Below are 21,097 nucleotides of genomic sequence, written 5' to 3'. Positions count from 1 at the left end.
ATGTGAAATTAAAGTACGGTACATACTCCATTTGATATTGTGAGGTTCAGCTAAACATGGAGTTTGGTGGTGTGACACTGAATGCATTAGCTGATCTTCTGAAGCCACAGGAAGATGACAATAGTGATAATGAAGACCAGGTATTTTGAGCTTTGGTACATTTTAAAATCAGTTTGCAGGCCAATAAGTATTAAGAAGGAAAGAATTACATGTACCGTATTCATTCCAATAAGCGCACAGGGCGCTTAACAAAGTCGTTTTTGGTGGGCGCTTATTTTTTGCCTCGTTTACCTAATTTTTGCGTAAGGGGCATTTATTAGAGGCAATTTATGTATGTTATAAAAAGGGTCCTGAGGCGTTCTAATAGCTTTTCTGATGCAGAAAATGTATTGCAAGTTTACACAGGACTTGTAGTCCTGCAGCTATTTCACTGTACTGGTATCGACATCTATCTGTCACTTCAACATTAATGGTACCCTTTAGCAACTTGAAAATACCCTGGGTGAGCGCTTATTGGGGCAATGGCGCTTATTGAAACAAATACGGTATGTGATATAATCAGGGACATTATTACATGTATAGTGATTAAAAGTACATGTACTAGTCTCACATGACCCAATTGGACAGATTACATGCCAGATTTTGAATAATAGACAGTGTAGGTAATTGATATTTTGGAACCACACCAATCAGACGGCTAATTATAGAGACCTCAAATTGTTTGAATCAAACCAAAGAAATTATATATCACATAGACAGCTACTGGAAATGGTGATAGGCATGTACTGAACATGTGTTCACCTGGCTGAAACATGAATATTAATGAACCAAAAAATGTAGGGCTAGAATTTTAACACCATGTATGTTAAAGTTCACTTGTCCATGTGCTAACTGTAGATAGGACCTAAAAACGATTGGTAAGTACAATGTATGTCTACTAAATGACCTCAAAGGGTCAAGTCGTCTAAGAAAATAAAAATGGCGACATAAGATGTCATAAATTTGTACCCTTTCAGGCAGAAATACGACTTAAATTTAGCCAATCATGGCAACATGGGGTCATTAGCATATATTTTCCTAACATGTTGGACTAACAGCTTAGCTTTATGGCACTTTACAATTATAACAGTAATGGAAATAAAGGTGCAAATATTCGTCATTTTTCACTAAAAGTAATTTTTACAAAGTGAGATTAACCTTTCTGATAAAGTCCCATATATGTAAATATGTACACAGTAACACGGGTATAAAAAATTAATAGGTAAACCCAAATATGGAGATATTGTATCCTAATTAGAAGGTTCAGAGAATCAGAATACGATCCCTGGTATCCAAAATTATGTAAAATAGTTGAAGGAGGTTACGAGAACATTTGTATGTACAGTAGTTTTCCTCTAGTTATTATAAGCTCTTTGAATCCGCACAAACTGTGGTAGTAGGTTTGAAGGAGAAATAAATGAATATGTACAATATTCACATGTTTTTAATCATATGATATTTTTAAGGCTTTTCAACTGCATTTTTTTAATCAGTTTTTTAATTGGGATTTGTTTTTAAATAATTATGTTGTACATATATTTGTGTTTAAAATGGGTTCATGTATATGCGATATGATCGCTTGAAATGGTGCCTAATAAATGCCTAGATGTAATAATAATAATACATTGTGCAGTAATTTGATCTTACTTATTATTCAATTCTTTTCTTTCATTTAACTTGAACTTAATGAAGTGCATTTTTCTTATTTCAGCCAGTGACTGCAGCAGCTAAACTTGGCCCTGGATCTATAGGACCTCCTAAAAAGCAACAACCAAAACAAGGTGAATAAATTTCAATTTACAAACAAATCTATGACCTTATGAAAAACATTACCACCCTATATCAGGGGTAGCATTAAGGCCCGAAAGTCGAGGGTTGTTTTCCCGTGTTTTTCACTCCTGAGCTTTACAAAAATCCAAATACATGGGGTGAAAATTAAATCTCGGGGGTGAAAAATATTTTGCAGTGTATTCAGGGGTAGGAGTAAGGTCTAAAAGTAGAGGGACAGAGTTCACCCCCGAGCTTGCACATATTCCCAGTATAGAGGGTGAAAAATTAATATTTTTTAAATTTAGGGGGTCATTCATCCCCGATCGGGGGTTAACGCTACCCCTGCCCTATATGCTGCCTCCCAATCACTACCTCTCTTAGGCTTATAAGGGCTGATGTCATAGGCAACCCCTTTCCTATCCATAATGCTGGTTCTGTACAATAACTATAAGTAGGGGTATGTTAGAGTTTAGACTAGGAGTGGCCATCCTGTGGTCCTTAATGATATCCAATTAATGCAGCCCGTGAAGCCTTTTCTTACAGAAAGATAACATTATATGACAAATGACATAATGTTGCACTGCATACGGCTCAGTCAAACTGTCTGAACTCCGCAGTGTGGTCCTCTGGTCCAAAAATGATGTTGGCCACCCCTGGTTTAGACATTACATTTTATATGCATCATTTATATTAGCTGAATTAGTAGAGATTTTGAAGGAAAAAATATGCATTCAATGTACATCCATTCTATAAGTAAGTTGAAGTGTGTAACTTGTATTTCTTATAAATATTGATGATGGTGGAATCTTCTATCTTGATCACAGGCTTATTCTTGTGAATGAGGGTAAAATGACTCTGACAAAAAAGCTTATTTTACCTTATTTGGTTAATAATTGTAAAAATACCTTTGCCATGTGTAAACAGTGATTCAGATTCTTGGTTGTGAAACATTTCATTTTTCTCTCATCTCTTAATTATATTCAAATCCATGTTATTGCACCATACATGTTTTTCCGGCAATCAGTTAGAATCTTTGTCTAGGTTTTCTCGTCCCTTTCTGATATTAACTACTTAACTTTATTTTTGAGTTTTGAAGGTACTTAATTTTTCTATGTTTGCAAATTTGAATATCTGCTACTCTGAATAACAACAAGTCTTATTCTTTTTCCCTTTTTGACAAGTTTTCCGAAGTGCTGTACCCGCTGCACTAATTCGACCAAATACAGTTGATATAATTATAACGTACTTATATTCCCAAAGAATTCTTGAGCCTATGCTGATACACTCGCCTATCATATGCTAATCTGTTGAAAAATCTGTATTACAGAAAAGAAGAGTGACAGCAAAGACATTTGGAATGCAGAGGAGGTACCAGAAGGAAGCGAGTTTGAAGATGATAATGACCCCAGGCCACAACCAGAGTAAGTGAGATGATAATGACCCCAGGCCACAACCAGAGTAAGTGAGATGATAATGACCCCAGGCCACAACCAGAGTAAGTGAGATGATAACGACCCCAGGCCACAACCAGAGTAAGTGAGATGATAATGACCCCAGGCCACAACCAGAGTAAGTGAGATGATAATGTCCCCAAGTTTTGGAAAAACATTTATGTTTACGGACTTTACACTATGGTCTATGTGGTTTGCTTGAGGCAGTGGCTTCCGCACATGATAAATGCACGATCAAAGGCGATGCAGCTATGGTGCGCATCTGTAGTGTGCACAGGACCTACATATACACCGCTTATGAACGAGCGTGTATCACACATGGACACCACTGCCTCCAGAAATCCAAATGGACCTTGCTTTTAATATCAAACCTTAAACACACTTCTGCAAATGTTTGGAAATAAAATTACAATAATTTTAAAATGTTGTCTCCACAATTGAATGTCCATCACTCTCATATGTGTTAATCTTTTTTGTTTCAGATACGATATTGTATTCAAGCAAGCAGTCTCAACAGAGGATATGTTCCTACAAATGGGAAATAAAACACCTAGCTCAGTGTGCTGTGAAGATATAGTGGTATGTTGAGATCCTTAAGGCATGGACTAGCATTGTTTGCATACAAATATTGAGTCAAATAAAGCTGACACACAAGAGGAATGGTTGGGTCCTATAAAGGAATCTTGAGGCATGTCATTTCCACCCCATGGCTATGTGTGCATGGATTTTCTCAGGAGAGGGAAAAACTTTTTGATATATTATTGGCCTTAACTCAAGAACCCCAAGACCTATGGAAAGACAAATATGATTATTGGCTTCTGTGACTCATCTCCTATAAGACCAATATGTGACACGATCAAGGGAAATGAGTCGGATGTCGCTAATATTGATTTTGAGATATTGACAAAGAAAGTGTTAAAATTCTTTTGTTTTATATTGTTTTCAGCCATTGATAAATTGATGTAACTTCAAAGGTCGTATCAACATGGGGTTTTCAGTTTCTGAAAGCTCTAAATGTCCTCTTTAGAAACATCTGTAAAACTCATTTTCGACCAGGGCCGACATGTGACTTATTCCTCTTGATCATGTCACATATATCAATATTGAAGTACACTGTAGTTTTTAAGTGAAATGTTTAAACCGAAAAATATGGCTGCTGCCATCCCATTCGATTAATAAGAAACAAAATGTCAGTTGTTTTGAAACATTCATATTTTTGGATTATGAATCCAGTGAATTATTATGCTTATGTCATTGTTTAATTGCAGATTGGCATAACAGTTAAATCCTTGTGATTTTCATCATTTAGATCACCAACATTTTGAAGGATAGCTTCTGTCAAATGTTCTTTCTATTGAACTTAAAATTTCCAGTCACAAAAACCACTAGTAATTTCGATGAACCCATGACAATGACTTTAAGATTGTGGAAATTTGCATGTGAATCCTAGTTTTTCAATGAAAAACTCCCAGTTTAATAGGTGGCAATTGTGAAATTGAGCTGAGAAAGCTTGGCCCAATGCATAGGTAATTTCAAACCATTTTGGCATGAGTAGCACCTTTGTATGCAGTCAAATTCCCATCAAGCTCATTTTTTCATTTTTTGGCGAAGGGGAAATTTGTGATATCAAATGCCTAAATCATTAATCTGCTATGGATCTTCTCCCAATGAATGCAGGTGAAAATCAACTTACCAGACACTAAACTTGCTGATGTAGACTTGGATGTCAAGGATAAGTTCCTGGCATGCAGAACACCTAAATAGTAAGTCATATTTATCTATAATTTTGGGTGAAAAAGGGTTGTCTCTGGTCTTATAGAAGATTAGAAAATGTGTGGGTTTTTTTTTCTGAATGATTTTTCAATTTTGGAATTTTTGATGATTTTGCTGGATAATTTCTTCAAAAAACTCAAAAAAAATAAAATTTAAAAAGACAAGATTTTCAGCATTTTGGGTGACCAGAGACAAACAAGCCTTATTGTTATATTAACTCTTAGTATTTATACAATAGCAATGACATGCATATAAATAATGAAGGAGGCCAAAATAAACCCATTCTGGTCTTTTGTGTTAACACAGTATACAAGCTGATTCAAAAAGAAGTAAACTAAAACTCATATTTGAGGGGCTGTAACTACAGATCTTTAAGGAATCTGCTGTATATGAAAATGTCATGGGAAAGAACAAATAAAAAATAATGGTTGTATTTGCTCGTAGCAAACCCAAGTTACACCCATTTGAATAAAACACTCATTTCAGTAGCTGCACATGGATGATTGCTTTTTATCCATTTCTTTTTCACCAAATCAATAAAGTGTTAACATGATTTATTGTTGAAATGACAACTTTTGCTTTTAATTAATGCTAAACAAACAATGAAAATAAACTTCTGAAACATAAGTATTGACAACATTAAATGAATAAAATTGCAAGTAAATATTTTTCTTTCTATTATTTTTCAGTAAACTTGGCCTTCATTTACCGCATCCAGTGGACAGTAAAAATGGCAAAGCTCAGTGGGATGGGACTAAAGAATTGCTGACTGTGACATTACGTATGACAAGAGAATATGACTTCTTAACTAACTGATATCATCCAAACATTACATGGGTCATGAACATTCATGGACCTGTCTCTGTTATGTGAATTGGTGTCACTTGGACAGTGCAAAATGACATGGATAATATGACTTCTGAACTGATTGATATTATCTGGATATTCCATGGGTGTGATTGAACACATGATGTGTAGCTGTCATGAATGTATGTCACATAGACACTGGAAAATGACAAAGATAACATGTATCAGAATGAATTGAAAGAATGACCTCTCAACTTGGTGATGTGCTATCACTTACTTGAATTTAATTAAGGCCATGTGTCACATGAACATTTCAGCGCATTTGTCATTTTGTAAACAACCAGGAGGGCCTTGGAAGCTGAGCCTCTTGGGTTTGCAAATGTGAAAACCAGACAGAATGTGCCTATCATATTTTGGCCACTCAGCACCCAGGGGTGAAGGATTCTGGGTACACTCCTGCATAGCAAAATGGCATGGTTGTCATAGTAATATGGCATGAAAGTGATGTATTATGTGAACACAAGTGTCACCTGAACATCATGTACCTGTAAAATTGAGAAGCAAGTGTCGCTATAATTGAGTCTTTTTAACCTAAGACAAGTTAGTTACCGTGACACATGATGGAATCCCATGTGCCTATGCTTGTGCTATACTATTCGGCAAGGTCCTTTCACACTCTGTAGATTTGGTACTGTTTACAGTGAAAATGCGGAAGTAGGGTTCTGATTGGCCATTTGATACACATCATCGTCACATCGGCACCTTATTCGCAGAACGAGCTACATAGCATCATGTGACCTAGTTCTTTTTATGTGATAACTAGGAAGAGCGGTCGGACTGTGTGAAAGGACCTTGCCCAATATAGTCAAAGGACCAACACCTGCATTCCGGCCATTATAATTAGTGCAACAGAAGGTTTCTAAAAAGATTTACTTCAAAGTCTATGCATCATCAGAGAATCATTTTTTCATTAACTATTTGAAACATGCACCTGTCATTTGATATACGTGACATACAAACTTTGTGTCACAATCCTAGCTCTATTCAAAGTGACACAAGGATGTTACAGTGCTCTGCTCATTAGGACATTCGGCATCATTGGGCATACATACATGATGAAAATATGGTGATGACTTGAGGTTTGGTGAAGTTGTAAATACTGAAACAGGTGGTTGTTCACAACTGCAAAAAGATCTTGATGGTTTAGGTGAGTGGTGCAACAAAAATGACATGCTGCCAAATCCTTCAAAGTGTCATGTTATGCACATCAGTTGGTTTTTTGTTTGTTTTTTTGTTTTTTTAAAGAGCATTCCTTCAATCCTTTTGACTCTCAATGGATCTGTTTTAGATGTCACTCAAAATATAAAACTCTTGGTATTACCTTAGGAAGTGATCTTAGTTGGACTACTCAATTCAATGATATCTTGCGCATCTAGATGCTTCCGAGATGCTTCAATGCTTTGTGGAATGACATCTTCTGTGTATGAAATGTACATTCAGCCTATCGTGGAATATGCCAGCCCATTATGGCATACAGGGATTTGCCATTTGGTCTAACACCATTTGGTCTAATATCCATTTTGTCTACATCATGACATCCATTTCGTCTAAGCCCATAGGTCCGTATGCACAAAAGAGTTAGACCGGGTCTAAAGTTAGACCCGGTCTAAGTGAAATTTAGTTCCATCAGGAATGGTCCTTTACTCTTATTTCCTTCCTAGAGTAGCTAGCAAATTCTAAAGATTTTTAAATCTTTAGAATTTGCTTTAAAATTTATTTAAAAATGCAAAGTTCAAATATAATACAAATTAACTTATGAAAATGTAAAGGAAAATGTCCTGGTACTAAATTCCACTTAGCCCAGGTCTAAATTTAGACCCGGTCTAACTCTTTTTTGCATATGGACCATAAAGTCTACATTCACTATGTCCAGTCCAACAATCATTTGGCCATATAACCATAACCAGGTTTCCAAGGAGATCTTTATGCCCAATTCTATTACCCCCGCGACCCATTATTCAAAATCGCGCACTGTGATTTGTTGAAACGCGTCACGTGACAGACCATTAATTAGCGATAAAGTGTCAAGGGCAACGAACTTTATGTTCTTATATCATCACAGCGCACAGCAAAGCGCACAGCACCCCTGCTTATGTAGGGGAGAATGGAATGACAGGGGTGTGTTATTGTATGTGCATACGTACCTGCTTATAGGGGAGAATGGAATGTTAGGTTGTGTTATTGGAATGTGCATACGCTTTGGCTACGTGTAGGCGCTACACCTTGAGGTAAACAACTTGAAATATTTGGGCAAAAAATGTGATATTTTCTCTTTAAATCGCACTATTTTGTGGTAATAGAATAGAAATAAAGGGTGCAGCATTATCCTTTACACGCAAATAATGTGTCCTCGGCAGTAAAATCGTTTAAATAATGGGTTCGGCTGCGCCTCACCCATTATTTACGTTTTACTGCCTCGACACATTATTTTCGTGTAAAGGATCATGCATTACCCTTTATTTCTTAAGTATATCCAACTGTCCACCTTTTCTATATTTCCATGAGCTATGATTGTGTAATTCTGCACTGTTTAGTCTTGTTTATGTTCATGGTATTTAGAGCTATATATATATAGTTTAAGCAGCTATGTCATGTTGCTGTCCTTTTTGTTTTTGTTTTTTCCAATAAAATGGAGAATGTTTATAAAGATGTACGTTAAAAAATTCATCCAGTGTAACAGGGTTTTTGTATTATAATGAATTATGAAATTCTTCATTAATAAAATTTTTAAATAAAAAGTTGTCTGTTATCTAGTTTCATCTTGTGATATAGAATCCAAAATACTAGCTGTGTAATAATTTAAGTGTACCCTGCTGTGAATTCTCAAAATGCTCTGCCAAAAATTGTTGCCCCTCATTTCAACATGCTGTCAACATTTCTGGGAAGCAAAATAATTTATAACCTCAAATTTTCTTCAGTACCATTGTGTTATGAAATGGATATAGGTATAGGGCTGGCACTTTCACAGTAAGGGGCATTCGGTGAGAACAAAATATACAAAATATGGGGTCATGGGTGACAGCATGATTTTAAGCATTCGGTGAGTGCAGAATGTGCAAAATATGGGGTCATTGGGTGAAAGACGAACTGTTTGGATCTAAATTAGGGGACATCGGGTGCAAATATGACCTCTTTTTAAAATGGAGTCTTTGGGTGAGAGCCAAAAGAAGCCTCGAAAATTGAACTTCTAGTTCTGAATGGATTTGTTATTTCTAAAGAAGTAACAAAATCAGTGATAGATATGATTTGTTGCTGTTCAAATGGAAAAAGGGTCTTTGGGTGACAGATCAAAAGAAAAAATAATGGGTCTTTGGGTGACAGGCCAAGTGCTCATAACACAAACTGGGGTCTTTGAGTGACAGCAATGCTGAAAAAGGTGGTCTTAACTGCCCTACATACATCGTCGGCCGTATCACATACTGACGTATTTGCAAAAACTGAATACGTCAAAGTGCGTACCTCTTCCAAGAAAGGAATATATTCTTCTGTCGACTTGCTGAAGCCTGGTTTATGAAACAACACATCTATCAATATAAGTGTCTATCAATGTAAGTGGAAACGGGGACTTTTTGCGAGGCAGCCCTGTTTTCCATTAAAAATTGTGTGGAGGGTGAACAGAACACCATTGTCATTTGGTGAGGATTTTATTCAAAGGATATAAAAGTCTTCGGTGGACTTCACTGAACAGTGATCTTTGCAGGAAAAGTGAATCGGTATATACATCAAGAACATTACATCCAACAAGAAGAAGGCTACTGGATAAGTAACATTACTAAACAATGTAATTAATTGATACTGACTGATTGTATGTATCGTCGGACGCATCACATACTGGTCTATCTCGAAAAACACGCATTTCGAGAAAATCGCAATTGAAAATCTTCTTATTAAGTTTACTTTTCTATTATTTAATAAGACTATGGATTTTCATGAAAGTGGTTTTAAATTAAATCATATACTTAAAAGATTTATTTAAGTGGAATCTTGAATTATATTTACGTATGCAATATTGTTTAAAACTACACTAAAGTTGTAGTTCTGTATGTGAAATAGTTAATTTCCCTATATCGTATTTAAAGTGCATCACATACTGGTCTATCTTGTGGGCTATCTCGAAAGTGCATCACATACTGGTCTATCTCGAAGCTTATCGAGATAGACCAGTATGTAATGCACTTTAAATACGATATCGGGAAATTAACTATTTCACATACAGAACTACAACTTACGTGTAGTTTTAAGCAATATTGCATACGTAAATATAATTAAAGATTCCACTTAAATAAATCTGTTAAGTGTATGCTTTAATTTAAAACCACATTCATGAAAATCCATAATCTAATTAAATTATAGAAAGTTAAACTTAATAAGCAAATTTTAAATTGAGATTTTCTATAAATGCGTGTTTTTTTGAGATAGATCAGTATGTGAAAACCGTATTTTGTAAAAATCATAGATAGTTCAAATTTAATATTTTTAACTAATTATTTGGGAAAAATTGAGGTCTGTAATTTGTTGAATTATAAGAGCTTCGTAAAAAAGAACTATATACCAATTTTCTCAGAAAAGTCAAAAATTCAAGATAGACCAGTATGTGATGCACCCGACGGTATTTATGTTGACTCACAAAATTATTGTTAAATCATGCTTACCTTTGATTAAAGATATTGTTAACTTAATCAAACAATGTGTTTTGTGCATTCTGACGACTTTTAACATCTGGAAAAATGCAGTGTTCCTACTTTTACAAAAGAAGGGTGTCACTTGGGAACGTGCTAACAACCGCACCATCGCCTTAATTTCACATGCTAATAAAGTTCTCCAAATCATTGCTGACATGGCTGAGAGAATAAAAAATCATCTTGATAATGAGATATCCCCAGAGCAGGCTGGCTTTAGGAGGGGCAGAGGGACAAATAAATCGGCAACTTGATGAATTTAATAATGGAGAAGAATAGGTTATTTCAACAACCATTATACCTTTTGTTTCATTGACTACTTAATTCGGAGGCATTTGATTGTGTGCGGCATAGACAACTATGAAGAATAATGAGAGAAATGGGCTTCTATGAGCATGTGACTTATCTGATCCACTTACTATATCACAACCAAGAAGCCACCGTTAGAACAGAGATAGTGACCAAGGCGTATGTCACAGATGTAAAATATGTCACTGTACCTTTTCAACATAATATATGCGGAGTATATCATCATGATCATGAAGAGAGCATTTTTCGGTGAGGAGATCATTTGACGGTGTTCTAGGTCAGGTATCAGTTACAAAACTTTATATTGCAAGGTCATCAGATGAGCCTCAGGACCTCATAGACCATGTAGACAGAGTAAAGGTAAGCAGTATGGAATTCAGACTACATCTCAATGTTAAGAAAACAAAGACAATGATCTGTGGAGGGAGGAGATACATGTAGAGACCAACAAGTGAAGGTGGATGGAGAAAGTGTGGATCAAGTTGACACTTTCAACCTTCTGGGATCACTCATAGACAATGCAGGGGACAGTTCACACGAAATCAGAAGACGCCTAGCCATAGCAAGAACATCCGCAAGTGCTTTGACTGATATAATGGAAAGATATTAGATATGCATTTCCAAGCTACCAAGATTCACATTATGGATACTTTTGTTTTCCCCGATTGCCAGCCTTATATGACTGTGAAACGCGACGGTACGGTTGGAATGGCATACCGTATATGGAAAAGATTTTGGCCTTTGAAATGTGGTGCTGGCGGAAGATGTTGAGAATATCGTGGAACCAACATATGACCAACTCGCTCTCCCTTGACAGAAGCCTGGATGGGCTGATGGAATTTCGGTTCAAGACATCAAATAACCCCGCCTTAGCATGGAGCATGTTTGGGGGTTTATTTATTCCAATCTGCGATACTCATGCCCTAATTTAGGCAGGTTATTCCAAACGATCCTCCTCGGATGATGAGTATCTTGCATGCAGACAAGACCTTGTGCGTGTAAAATCTCATGCCCAAAATACCTGTTCTGAGGTTGACTGGGATGCTTTTAGGTAACTCAGAAATCAAATCAACAATCTTGCTACCATGCTCAAGCTGGATTTCTTTGAGTCTTCAATCAATGAAGCTGGTACTAACTCACATAAATTGTTAAAAGCTGTTAAAACTGTCCGTAGATAAGTGTCAAGCATGTCAAGCATATGGAAAAGCATTGACCTCAAGGTACGCCTACTTCGTGCAACTGTGTTTTCCATTGCCACTTATGGATGCGAGTCTTGGGCTATGACCAAGAATGATAGGAAAAGAGTAGATGCTTTTGAGATGTGGTGTTACAGGAGGCTTCTACGAGTGACATGGAAAGACAGGAGAACAAATTCCTGGATCCTCGACAAGATTGGTACAAGTCTAACCATCAGAAGCGGCATAATGGAGAGAAAGCTGAAGTACTTTGGCCATATTGTCAGGAAACATGGAGGTGTAGAAAAACAGATTTTGCAAGGGGCTATGGAAGGCAAACGAGGAAGAGGACGTCCACCAACATCTTGGACTAATGACGTGAAGCTGGTTTCTAACCAGGGAATGCAAGGTGCAACGCACTTGGCATCAGATCGAGTGAGATGGCGTACTCTTGTGAAGACCACAGCAGCGCTACACAGCGCCACCTGACACAGAGAGAGAGAGATACGTTCATCAGGATTGTCAATAAATATCATTTGTAAATTATCTTGTTATCAAATCCAAGTAAATATTGGGTAAAATGACGTTAAACATACCTATAATGACGTTTTGTGCTACATCGTAGCACTTTCTCAAAACGACTGACCAATTCTCACAATCCTCGTCTGCTTCCTATTGGACCTTGACGTTGGTGGTGCTGTTTTGGGCTTTAGGAGCTGGATATAAATATGCGACAGGAAGTGATTTCCTTGGTCTCGGTTTAGTGTGTTGGCCCCCTTTTTTCAGTATCCAAAACGCTTCTTTTGTGTGTCTTCTGTTTCTATTCTGCTCTTTGTCTTTGATACTCGCGTCCTCCCAGCCAATGACATGTTTGTCCTCCGCCATGTGATCTTTAATGGCGGATTTATTTACTTCTCCGGTGATTGATGCCTTCCTCTGTGCTCTGGTGTAAGCCTTAGTTGAGGTTTCCGCTTCGGTTTTATGTTCTTTAATCGCAAAACACTCTAGAGGTTTCGCCAATGTAGGTTTTTATCATAATTGACGCATTCAGCCGTTTGTATAATGTATCGCCTTTGTCCTATAGGATGGACCAGGATGTTTCTTAAAGTCTGGTGTGGCTTAAAAGATGTTTGGATGCCATGCTTTTTAAATATTTTCCTGGCACGCTGCGAAAGCCCCTCTTTGTAGGGGAGGACTACCATACCTCTGGTGACTGACTGAGGTTTTCTTTTTACTGACATCTTTGAAAGCCCAATCCGGATACCCACACATTTTTAGGGCTTTCTTGATTTTGTTTTCTTCCATGCGCTTATTTATCTTCCTCTTCTGTGACGACTTTATCCTTTCAATCCATTACCAAAAAACCGTTAAAACTGTGCTTCCTGTTTTTAGCACCAATCAATCAACAGCATTAAGAATATTGTGATGTAATTGTCAATGGTGGTAATATCACTTCAATGCTTTCAACCAACTATTGTTTAATACATGTTTTTTAAAGTCATGTTTTAACAACATAATACACACAATATGTACAGCATTTGGCCTTTTGGAAGCCATGTAGAAGACAAAGCACGCCACCACGCAGACAAGTTAAATCATTTCGCATACATATCATCGTATTGCAACTATAATCTATACGATACTAACCATGCTAATGATGCTGGACACTGAATATTTTCACAGAAGCAAATATGTCATTATTTTGTACTACCTCTCTCCTGATCATGGTATATTGTGTTATAAAGATGGAAGCGGAATCTCCTTTGTATCTGCTGGGATTGTACCCAATGACAGGCACCAAGTGGCCTGGTGGTGAGGCTATGCTACCTGCTAGCCAGTTAGCTGTAATAGATATCAATCAGAATTCGTCCATACTTGCTGATTACCAACTCAATATCATTGTCAAAGATACACAGGTAAGAGGCCTCAATTTAGTGAGTTTTTGTTTTCCTTTTATTTTGAGAAATTACTAGGGAGATCATGTGCTCGAATGAGAAAACGGTACTACTAAAATGCGAACACAAGTATATGTTGACATAAAGGTTGTAACAAAAAAAGTTATACAATTTAGAAAACAGTATTAGGCAAACATGTCACTTTAATTGATTGTATTGAAGTTTACTTGGTTGTCAAGGTCATTTACTACATAAGCTACTACATAATCTTTGTTTTAATAAAATCGGTGGTCTACAAGTGCAGATATAGCCAATTGTGAAAAGTAGTCCAAAAACAGCTTGGGCCACTTTCGTGTCTTTGTGTAGCAAAAGTGACTGCATTGAGTTGAATCATGAATCAACTGGTTGGTGCTCTTAATGGGTAATTTTAAGCAATGGGCATTTGAAGTGGTATTTTAATTTATGGTTTTGAAATAAATATCATATTATTTATTTACTAATGTCCTTTGTGTTTTGAGATCTTTGACGAAGCATGAGAGTTCATTTTACGCGGGTACAAACTTGATCAGTTGATGCGCGAAATTGGCAGAAGGTGGCCCAACTCGGTCGATTAATAAGTAAAATCAAGCATAACGTTTGAACCTGAACTAGGAAAGACAACAGGTAAAGTTGTTTTCCTGTTAGCCAAGAGATTACTGATTCTACTGCATATCACATTTACCTCAAGCCCCCTTTTATTTTTTCTGAAAAGCAAAAATGCAATTGCTAATCATGAAAATCGATTTTACGTAATGCAAACATGATACTCGCGAAAATGTCAAAAAGTGGCCCAACTCGTTTGCTAGATGATTTAGTTAGTTGAGCATTGCGTTTTAGACCAAACTAGGAAAGAAACCAGGTAAAGTTTTTCTTTGTTTCCACTGATGTATCTGATTCCAAGATGTTTCTGATTTCACCGCATACAACATTTTTGCCATGAAAAGCGAAAATTTAGCAGTTTACTTCAGAGCATTTTCTCTGAGCAAATACTCCGAGGTATTTTCTTATAGAACACACCACAAACTGTAGTAAATTTATACGAATACCCTTTCCTCCGCCTGATTAATTTGGCATGTTTTGGGGATTTATTATTGATTCCGTGATTCTAGCATCCTCTGTTTATGACATGTTTCAGTGGATATCCAGGAAAAAAGCTTATTCCCAAAATTCCAGTTAATTCCGATTTTGCGTTCGCGAGTTATGAATGATTTTGTGTATTACTCTGCTCCATAGGCAATGTGTTATAATATTTCGTTCTGGTGTACCGAACGTAATTCAAATTTCACAATATTTTTAGCTAAATGAATTAATCTGCAAGATCGAAACCTTTTTAAAAGCTTCCTTTACAATGTAGCATGGTCTTGTCTTTTAATGTGTCTTCGTATCTGCTAAAAGCTGTTCATTCAACTTGCGTTTTTCTCTTTATTTCCTGCGACTGGTTCCCATCTGGCCAAATCTCTTGTCCTAGTTATGTTTGTTTGGATACCTGTTCCAGTGTTTCACTTCCAATTTTGATTTCCTTGTTATCTGCATGCATGTTGAACATGGAACATGACATTTGTTTTTGACATGTTCATATTTAGCAGCACTTTCCTATTCTCGTTGTTCAAATCAGTTATTCATTTCTTCCATCTCGGCTGCATCTCCAGATATGATCACAATGTCATCTGCCAACTTTAGATAGTTTAATTGTTTTCCATTTACATTGATGCCTTTATCAACCCAGTTCAATCTCTTGAAGATGTCTTCTAGGGTTGCAACAAACAACTCTCCCTGACGTACTTCCCTTCTGATAAAAAATGGTTCGCTGTCCTTATTAAGTCTTAATATAGCTTGGCATTGGTATATATTTCCTGTATGGTCTTTATGTAGATTGTGTTTATGCCTTGGTTTTGAGTGCTTGGATGAATGTATTTGTTTCCACCGAATCAAAAGCTTTTTCATAATCCACAAAAGCGAGGCATAAGGGCAGCTGGTATTCCCTAGATGTTTCAATAAGTTGATCCAATGCCTGTAAGTGGTCAATTGTGGAGAAATTGCTCCTGATTGCAGCTTGTTCTGCAGGTTGATTTCCGTCCAGTTGAGTGGTCAGTCTCTTTGTGATCACTTTGGTAAAGAGCTTGCACGTGTGCGAGGGAAGACTGATTGGCCGGGTAGTTTTTAAGATCTTTAGTGTCGCCTTTTTTGTGCAGAATAATAACATTTGCACTCTTCCAACTTGGTGTGGTGGTATAGTGTTCTTAGACATTTCGTGATGAGTTTTGCCAATGCTTCAATGGCTGTGTCTCCTCCACACTTACGAATTTCTACCACGATATCATTTTCCATTATTCATTGACTTCAGAGCTGCTTCCACCTCATCTGCTCCCACATCACGATATCTTCCTCTTCATGTTCTGGACCTAGATTTACATACTGGGGTTGTACTGTCATATAATTCTTGGTAAAATTCTTCTGCTCTTTTGATTATTCTGTCTCTGTCATTGATGGCTTCTTTTAGCCTTTTTCCACTCCTGTTATTTTCCAGTTATCTTCTGACATGCTTTGTATTAAAATTGTGAATGTCGGTTTTCATATTCTTTCTTGCTGGTTTACATAGCTCTTTATATTCTGATGTAATATGTCTTTTCTTGTGCTGCCATTCGAGATCTTATACAGTATAAATTAAATGAAGGGCAAATATTATCATTCAACTTGTTTTTAAAGAGTAGTTTTGCTATATTTTGGTTATCAAGGCAACCAAACAAAGCACGTTGACTTAAAGAATATCAGTTTGCTTACTTACTTGCTTGCTTATGTCGACTTGTCTAGTTAAGAATAATGAATCTAGTCAACTGGACTTACTAGATTTCAGTTGTAAATTTTCACGTCCAATCCTGAACGCATCATCAACCCTTCTGATATTCTGGCGGTAAAAGTTCATTGACCTGTAAAGCGGATGTTGTTATATAACAGGTCACATCTCCTGAAGTCCGGAGACGTGGGGAATGGTGATATTCCTGTCGCGTTTTAATTCACCGTCACCATGAGTCTTACGTGCGGCAGATTCTTTATCGCGTTTTTAGAGATAGGATTAGCTTAATAGGTTGCGGTTTATTCTATTTTCAGTGATTTTTAAGCCTGAAAATATATACAAAGAATAATGTCATTTGTTAACTACAAAATAACAATTGTCTCTTTTATGGACATAACCGATAGTCCCTTCTGCTGACATATAGTTCGTTATTCGAAAAACATAAAACACAAGAATGAACGGAATTGCGGGGTAGGCTACCTTTATTTATTTGTGAAAAAATTATGTAATTTCGAAAAAGGAAGCTACTGCCCTATAAATTTCATCTTACTCCTAATTTGTCACACTGATAATGCCAAGAAAATAAAAAATCATACTCCAATGAAATTATAGAAACTCTTAAGGGGTGGGGTATGAACGTTTGGACAGTATTTATTGTGGGACATTAGAGCACATCAGACATATCGAATTGCATTCTGAATACGAAGAATGCCCTTCTGATATCAAATAATTTTGATTTTTTGAAATTTGCAATGTAATACACATTTTATGGCAAATGATTAAAAATTGATATTTTTGATATTTAACAGTACTCGAAGTAAACTTTATAAATCTGATGATTTATACTTAAGGTGTATGTAGGTGGGCTGAACAGCCGACGATCAATTGAAATTTTTGACCTTTCGTATTGAAGATATGGATTTTTTTTTTCCCAAAACACCAACAAAAATTAGACCTTTTTAGGAAAAAAAATCCATATCTTCAATACGAAATGTCTAAATTTTCAATTGATCGTCGGCATTTTTCCTCCCAGCTACATACACTTTAAGAATATATCATTAGATTTATAAAATTTACTTCGAGGACTGTTATATATCAAAAATGTGATTATTATATCGTGAATTTCAAAAAATTAAAATTATTTGATATCAGAAAAACATTCCTCGTATTCAGAATGCAATTCGATATGTCTGATGTGCTCTCATGTCCCACAAAAAATACTGTCGAAACGCTCAAAACGCTCATTCCAGATCCCTTAATGGACTCAAATATTTTCTATGCGGGGAATTGACCCTTGATGCAATTAAAAACAACTTATGTAAATAAAATAAACGCTTTCAAAATTACAATAATAAATGGGTCTGCTGGTGGAAATAAAGACGCAAATAAGAATGCATTTGATGCTTAATTGCGTTATTAAGTAACTACTTTTTATCACTTATTCTTCTCTAATTTAATATAAATCTGATATTTTGCAAGTTGTTATATTTGTACTCAGCTGGGAGCATTTATTCATTTATCATCATTCTATTAAATGCCATATTGAAAACACGGGTGTAAATCAATTGCATGAAAGTAATCAATACTTCTTCCTGCTGTTATACAAATAAGAACAACAACAAATTTCCACATTTTGCACCATAAATAATGTTTGAAAATAGTAGCAACAACCTGGCAGTTTATTACTTCTGCTATATTTCTTAAATTGCTTCTGCTATATTTTCTTAAATTTGGGTTTAAACAAATTTTTACAATAAAGGTCATTTCAAAATAGCAATCAATGATATGTACACACAATTAGAGTTTTATCTGATGGAAAATATACTTTTATTCAACCTTTATGTCCGCATCATACATACTAAATTAGGTAGTTGCAAACATCGTAGATGTGTGTTTTTTTAATGGTGTACGCCACTGAAAACTGCTTTGCCATTAACAATGTTTTTAACAATTAACAATTGTTGGGTAACTTTATGCCGCATAAAATTAATTTTTGGTTCTCATCCAGAAGATTTTCATGAATTGATGAGAGAGGGAGGTCTTTTTTTCCACTTTTTTTTTCTTCTTTTTATTTTCAATGTAAAATTAGCATTGTTAGTAGTTTTCGGTCTTTTCTACAGTGCTCGAGGACAGGATGATGTCCTTTTTTCAAATGTGAGATTCCAAGGGTACCACAAAAAACTTGGAAGTAAACCTTGTTCCCTAATCAACTTATTTATATGTATTAAGTTTTCTTAAAGCATTCTTAAGTCTTATATGTTTTGCAAGATCTATTTTAAAAAGAAATCTGACAAATTCCAGAAATTGAGGCGGGAGGGGACGAGAACTAAAACATTGATGTTTTTGGCCTTATTGTGATCAAATCAACCAGTTAAATTTAATTGACAAAAGAAAGCTGGAGATAAGACGGTAAAGGAGGAAGGTTCAATCATCGAGATGGAAATTCCACATTTTTCTCACTGTCCCCGGGAATAATTATGACTGGAAGATAAAAAAAAGCCAAAATATGTCTTAAAGAGACTGAATACCCACAGAGCATACCGAACAATAATTTGGAGACAACAATCTGTAAAATTAATAGACAAGAGACATAATTGTGAGCGCAGCGGCGCCGATCTGTTATTGAATTGTGTTAGGGTTGGGGAATTCAAGTTCCCGTTCCGGAACTTTATTACTAAATCATGAATCTTTGCACAAAAGACCACGAACTTAAGATTAACAACGAACAGCCAAATTCTCAGCGATGGTCGCCTCTCTTCGGAGGACCCGCTTTTATTCGACAGATTCAGCGCAAAGGATGTTCCCACGATTATGCCAAGTTATTTGGTTAGATGTTTTTATGGAATGAGATTCATCGCATGACGAGATAGACCATGGATAGACTTGACTCTACCTGACAAAGGAGACACGAAGTATCTACTTTGTTATTCACAAAATCAATAATCGGAATACGGTGAAATCACATTATTGTAAATAGCCCACTTAAAACAAATGGAAAACTACTCTTGAGTGATAAACGTTTTATTGGGAAGGTTCGGGATTGGATTTAAATTGAAATTGAATTGAAAGCAACTATTTTGTTTAAAAGGTGCTTGTAGCACCTAGTCTTGCCAAACTTGCATTTTGATAACAGAGGTGTAATTTGAAATTTATAATGTAAATCATTTTGATGTTATGTATTGATGGAACTATTAGTGATAAAGCAGAGCACCTAAAATGTATCAAAATTCAGCCTTTACACTTTTGGAGCAATCATTATAGATATGCTAGAGAATCAAACAAATGGTAAACGCCAAAGTAATCTGATATCTGATATGCGAAATTAAGGTAGGATAAAGTACGTTATTAATATTATACCGTGAGTGATGATGTTGAACGGAAGCCAAGTCTAATGTTAGACCTGGTCTAACTTGTTTTGTGCATACGGACCTTAGTGTCGCCTTTTTTGTGCAGAATAATAACATTTGCACTTTTCCAACTTGGTGGTATAATGTTCTTAGACATTTCGTGATGAGTTTTGCCAATGCTTCAATGGCTGTGTCTCCTCCACACTTTAGGATTTCTACCACGATATCATTATCCATTATTCATTGACTTCAGAGCTGCTTCCACCTCATCTGCTCCCACATCACGATATCTTCCTCTTCATGTTCTGGACCTAGATTTACATACTGGGGTTTTACTGTCATATAAGTCTTGGTAAAATTCTTCTGCTCTTTTGATTATTCTGTCTCTGTCATTGATTGCTTCTTTTAGCCTTTTTCCACTCCTGTTATTTTCCATTTATCTTCTGACATGCTTTGTATTAAAATTGTGAATGTCGGTTTTCATATTCTTTTTTTTGCTGGTTTACATAGCTCTTTATATTCTGAGTGTAATATGTCCTTTCTTGGGCTGCCATTCGAGATCTTATACAGTATAAATTAAATGAAGGGCAAATATTATCATTCAACTTCTTTTTAAAGAGTAGTTTTGCTATATTTTGGTTATCAAGGCAACCAAATAAAGCACGTTGACTTAAAGAATATCAGTTTGCTTACTTACTTGCTTGCTTATGTCGACTTGTCTAGTTAAGAATAATGAATCTAGTCAACTGGACTTACTAGATTTCAGTTGGAAATGTTCACGTTCAATCCTGAACGCATCATCAACCCTTCTGATATTCTGGCGGTAAAAGTCAGTAGCGTAGCCAGCGGAGGGGGCAGGGGGCAGAGTGCCCCCCCCCCCTGAAATGAAAGAAAAAAGTGCCCCTCTGACAAAAAATAAAAGGGAAAATCAGGAGGGCAAAGGAAAAGAAAAGGGACAA

General features: G+C 36.1%; 2 protein-coding genes across 2 annotated transcripts in view; both read left to right on the top strand.

The window, feature by feature from the left end:
- LOC140160386 (dynein axonemal assembly factor 6-like) lies at window positions 1-6,121 on the top strand. The gene is made up of 6 exons (XM_072183625.1): window positions 1-140; window positions 1,751-1,820; window positions 3,137-3,230; window positions 3,743-3,839; window positions 4,938-5,023; window positions 5,723-6,121. Exons 1-6 carry the CDS (start codon window positions 57-59, stop codon window positions 5,847-5,849), a joined length of 558 nt encoding a protein of 185 aa, XP_072039726.1. The 5' UTR covers window positions 1-56; the 3' UTR covers window positions 5,850-6,121.
- Window positions 6,122-13,808: 7,687 nt separating this feature from the next.
- LOC140160217 (gamma-aminobutyric acid type B receptor subunit 1-like) overlaps window positions 13,809-21,097 on the top strand; it is a 35,786-nt gene continuing 28,497 nt past the window's right edge. Inside the window, exon 1 of the mRNA XM_072183494.1 lies at window positions 13,809-13,979. Coding sequence (XP_072039595.1) covers window positions 13,809-13,979 — 171 coding nt within the window. The remainder of the gene's footprint in view (window positions 13,980-21,097) is intronic.

This window comes from Amphiura filiformis, chromosome 9, assembly GCF_039555335.1.
Source record: "Amphiura filiformis chromosome 9, Afil_fr2py, whole genome shotgun sequence".
Classification (NCBI taxonomy): Eukaryota; Metazoa; Echinodermata; class Ophiuroidea; order Amphilepidida; family Amphiuridae; genus Amphiura; species Amphiura filiformis.
Note: the sequence above shows the minus strand (reverse complement) of the source record. Positions and strands in the feature narration are given on the sequence as shown.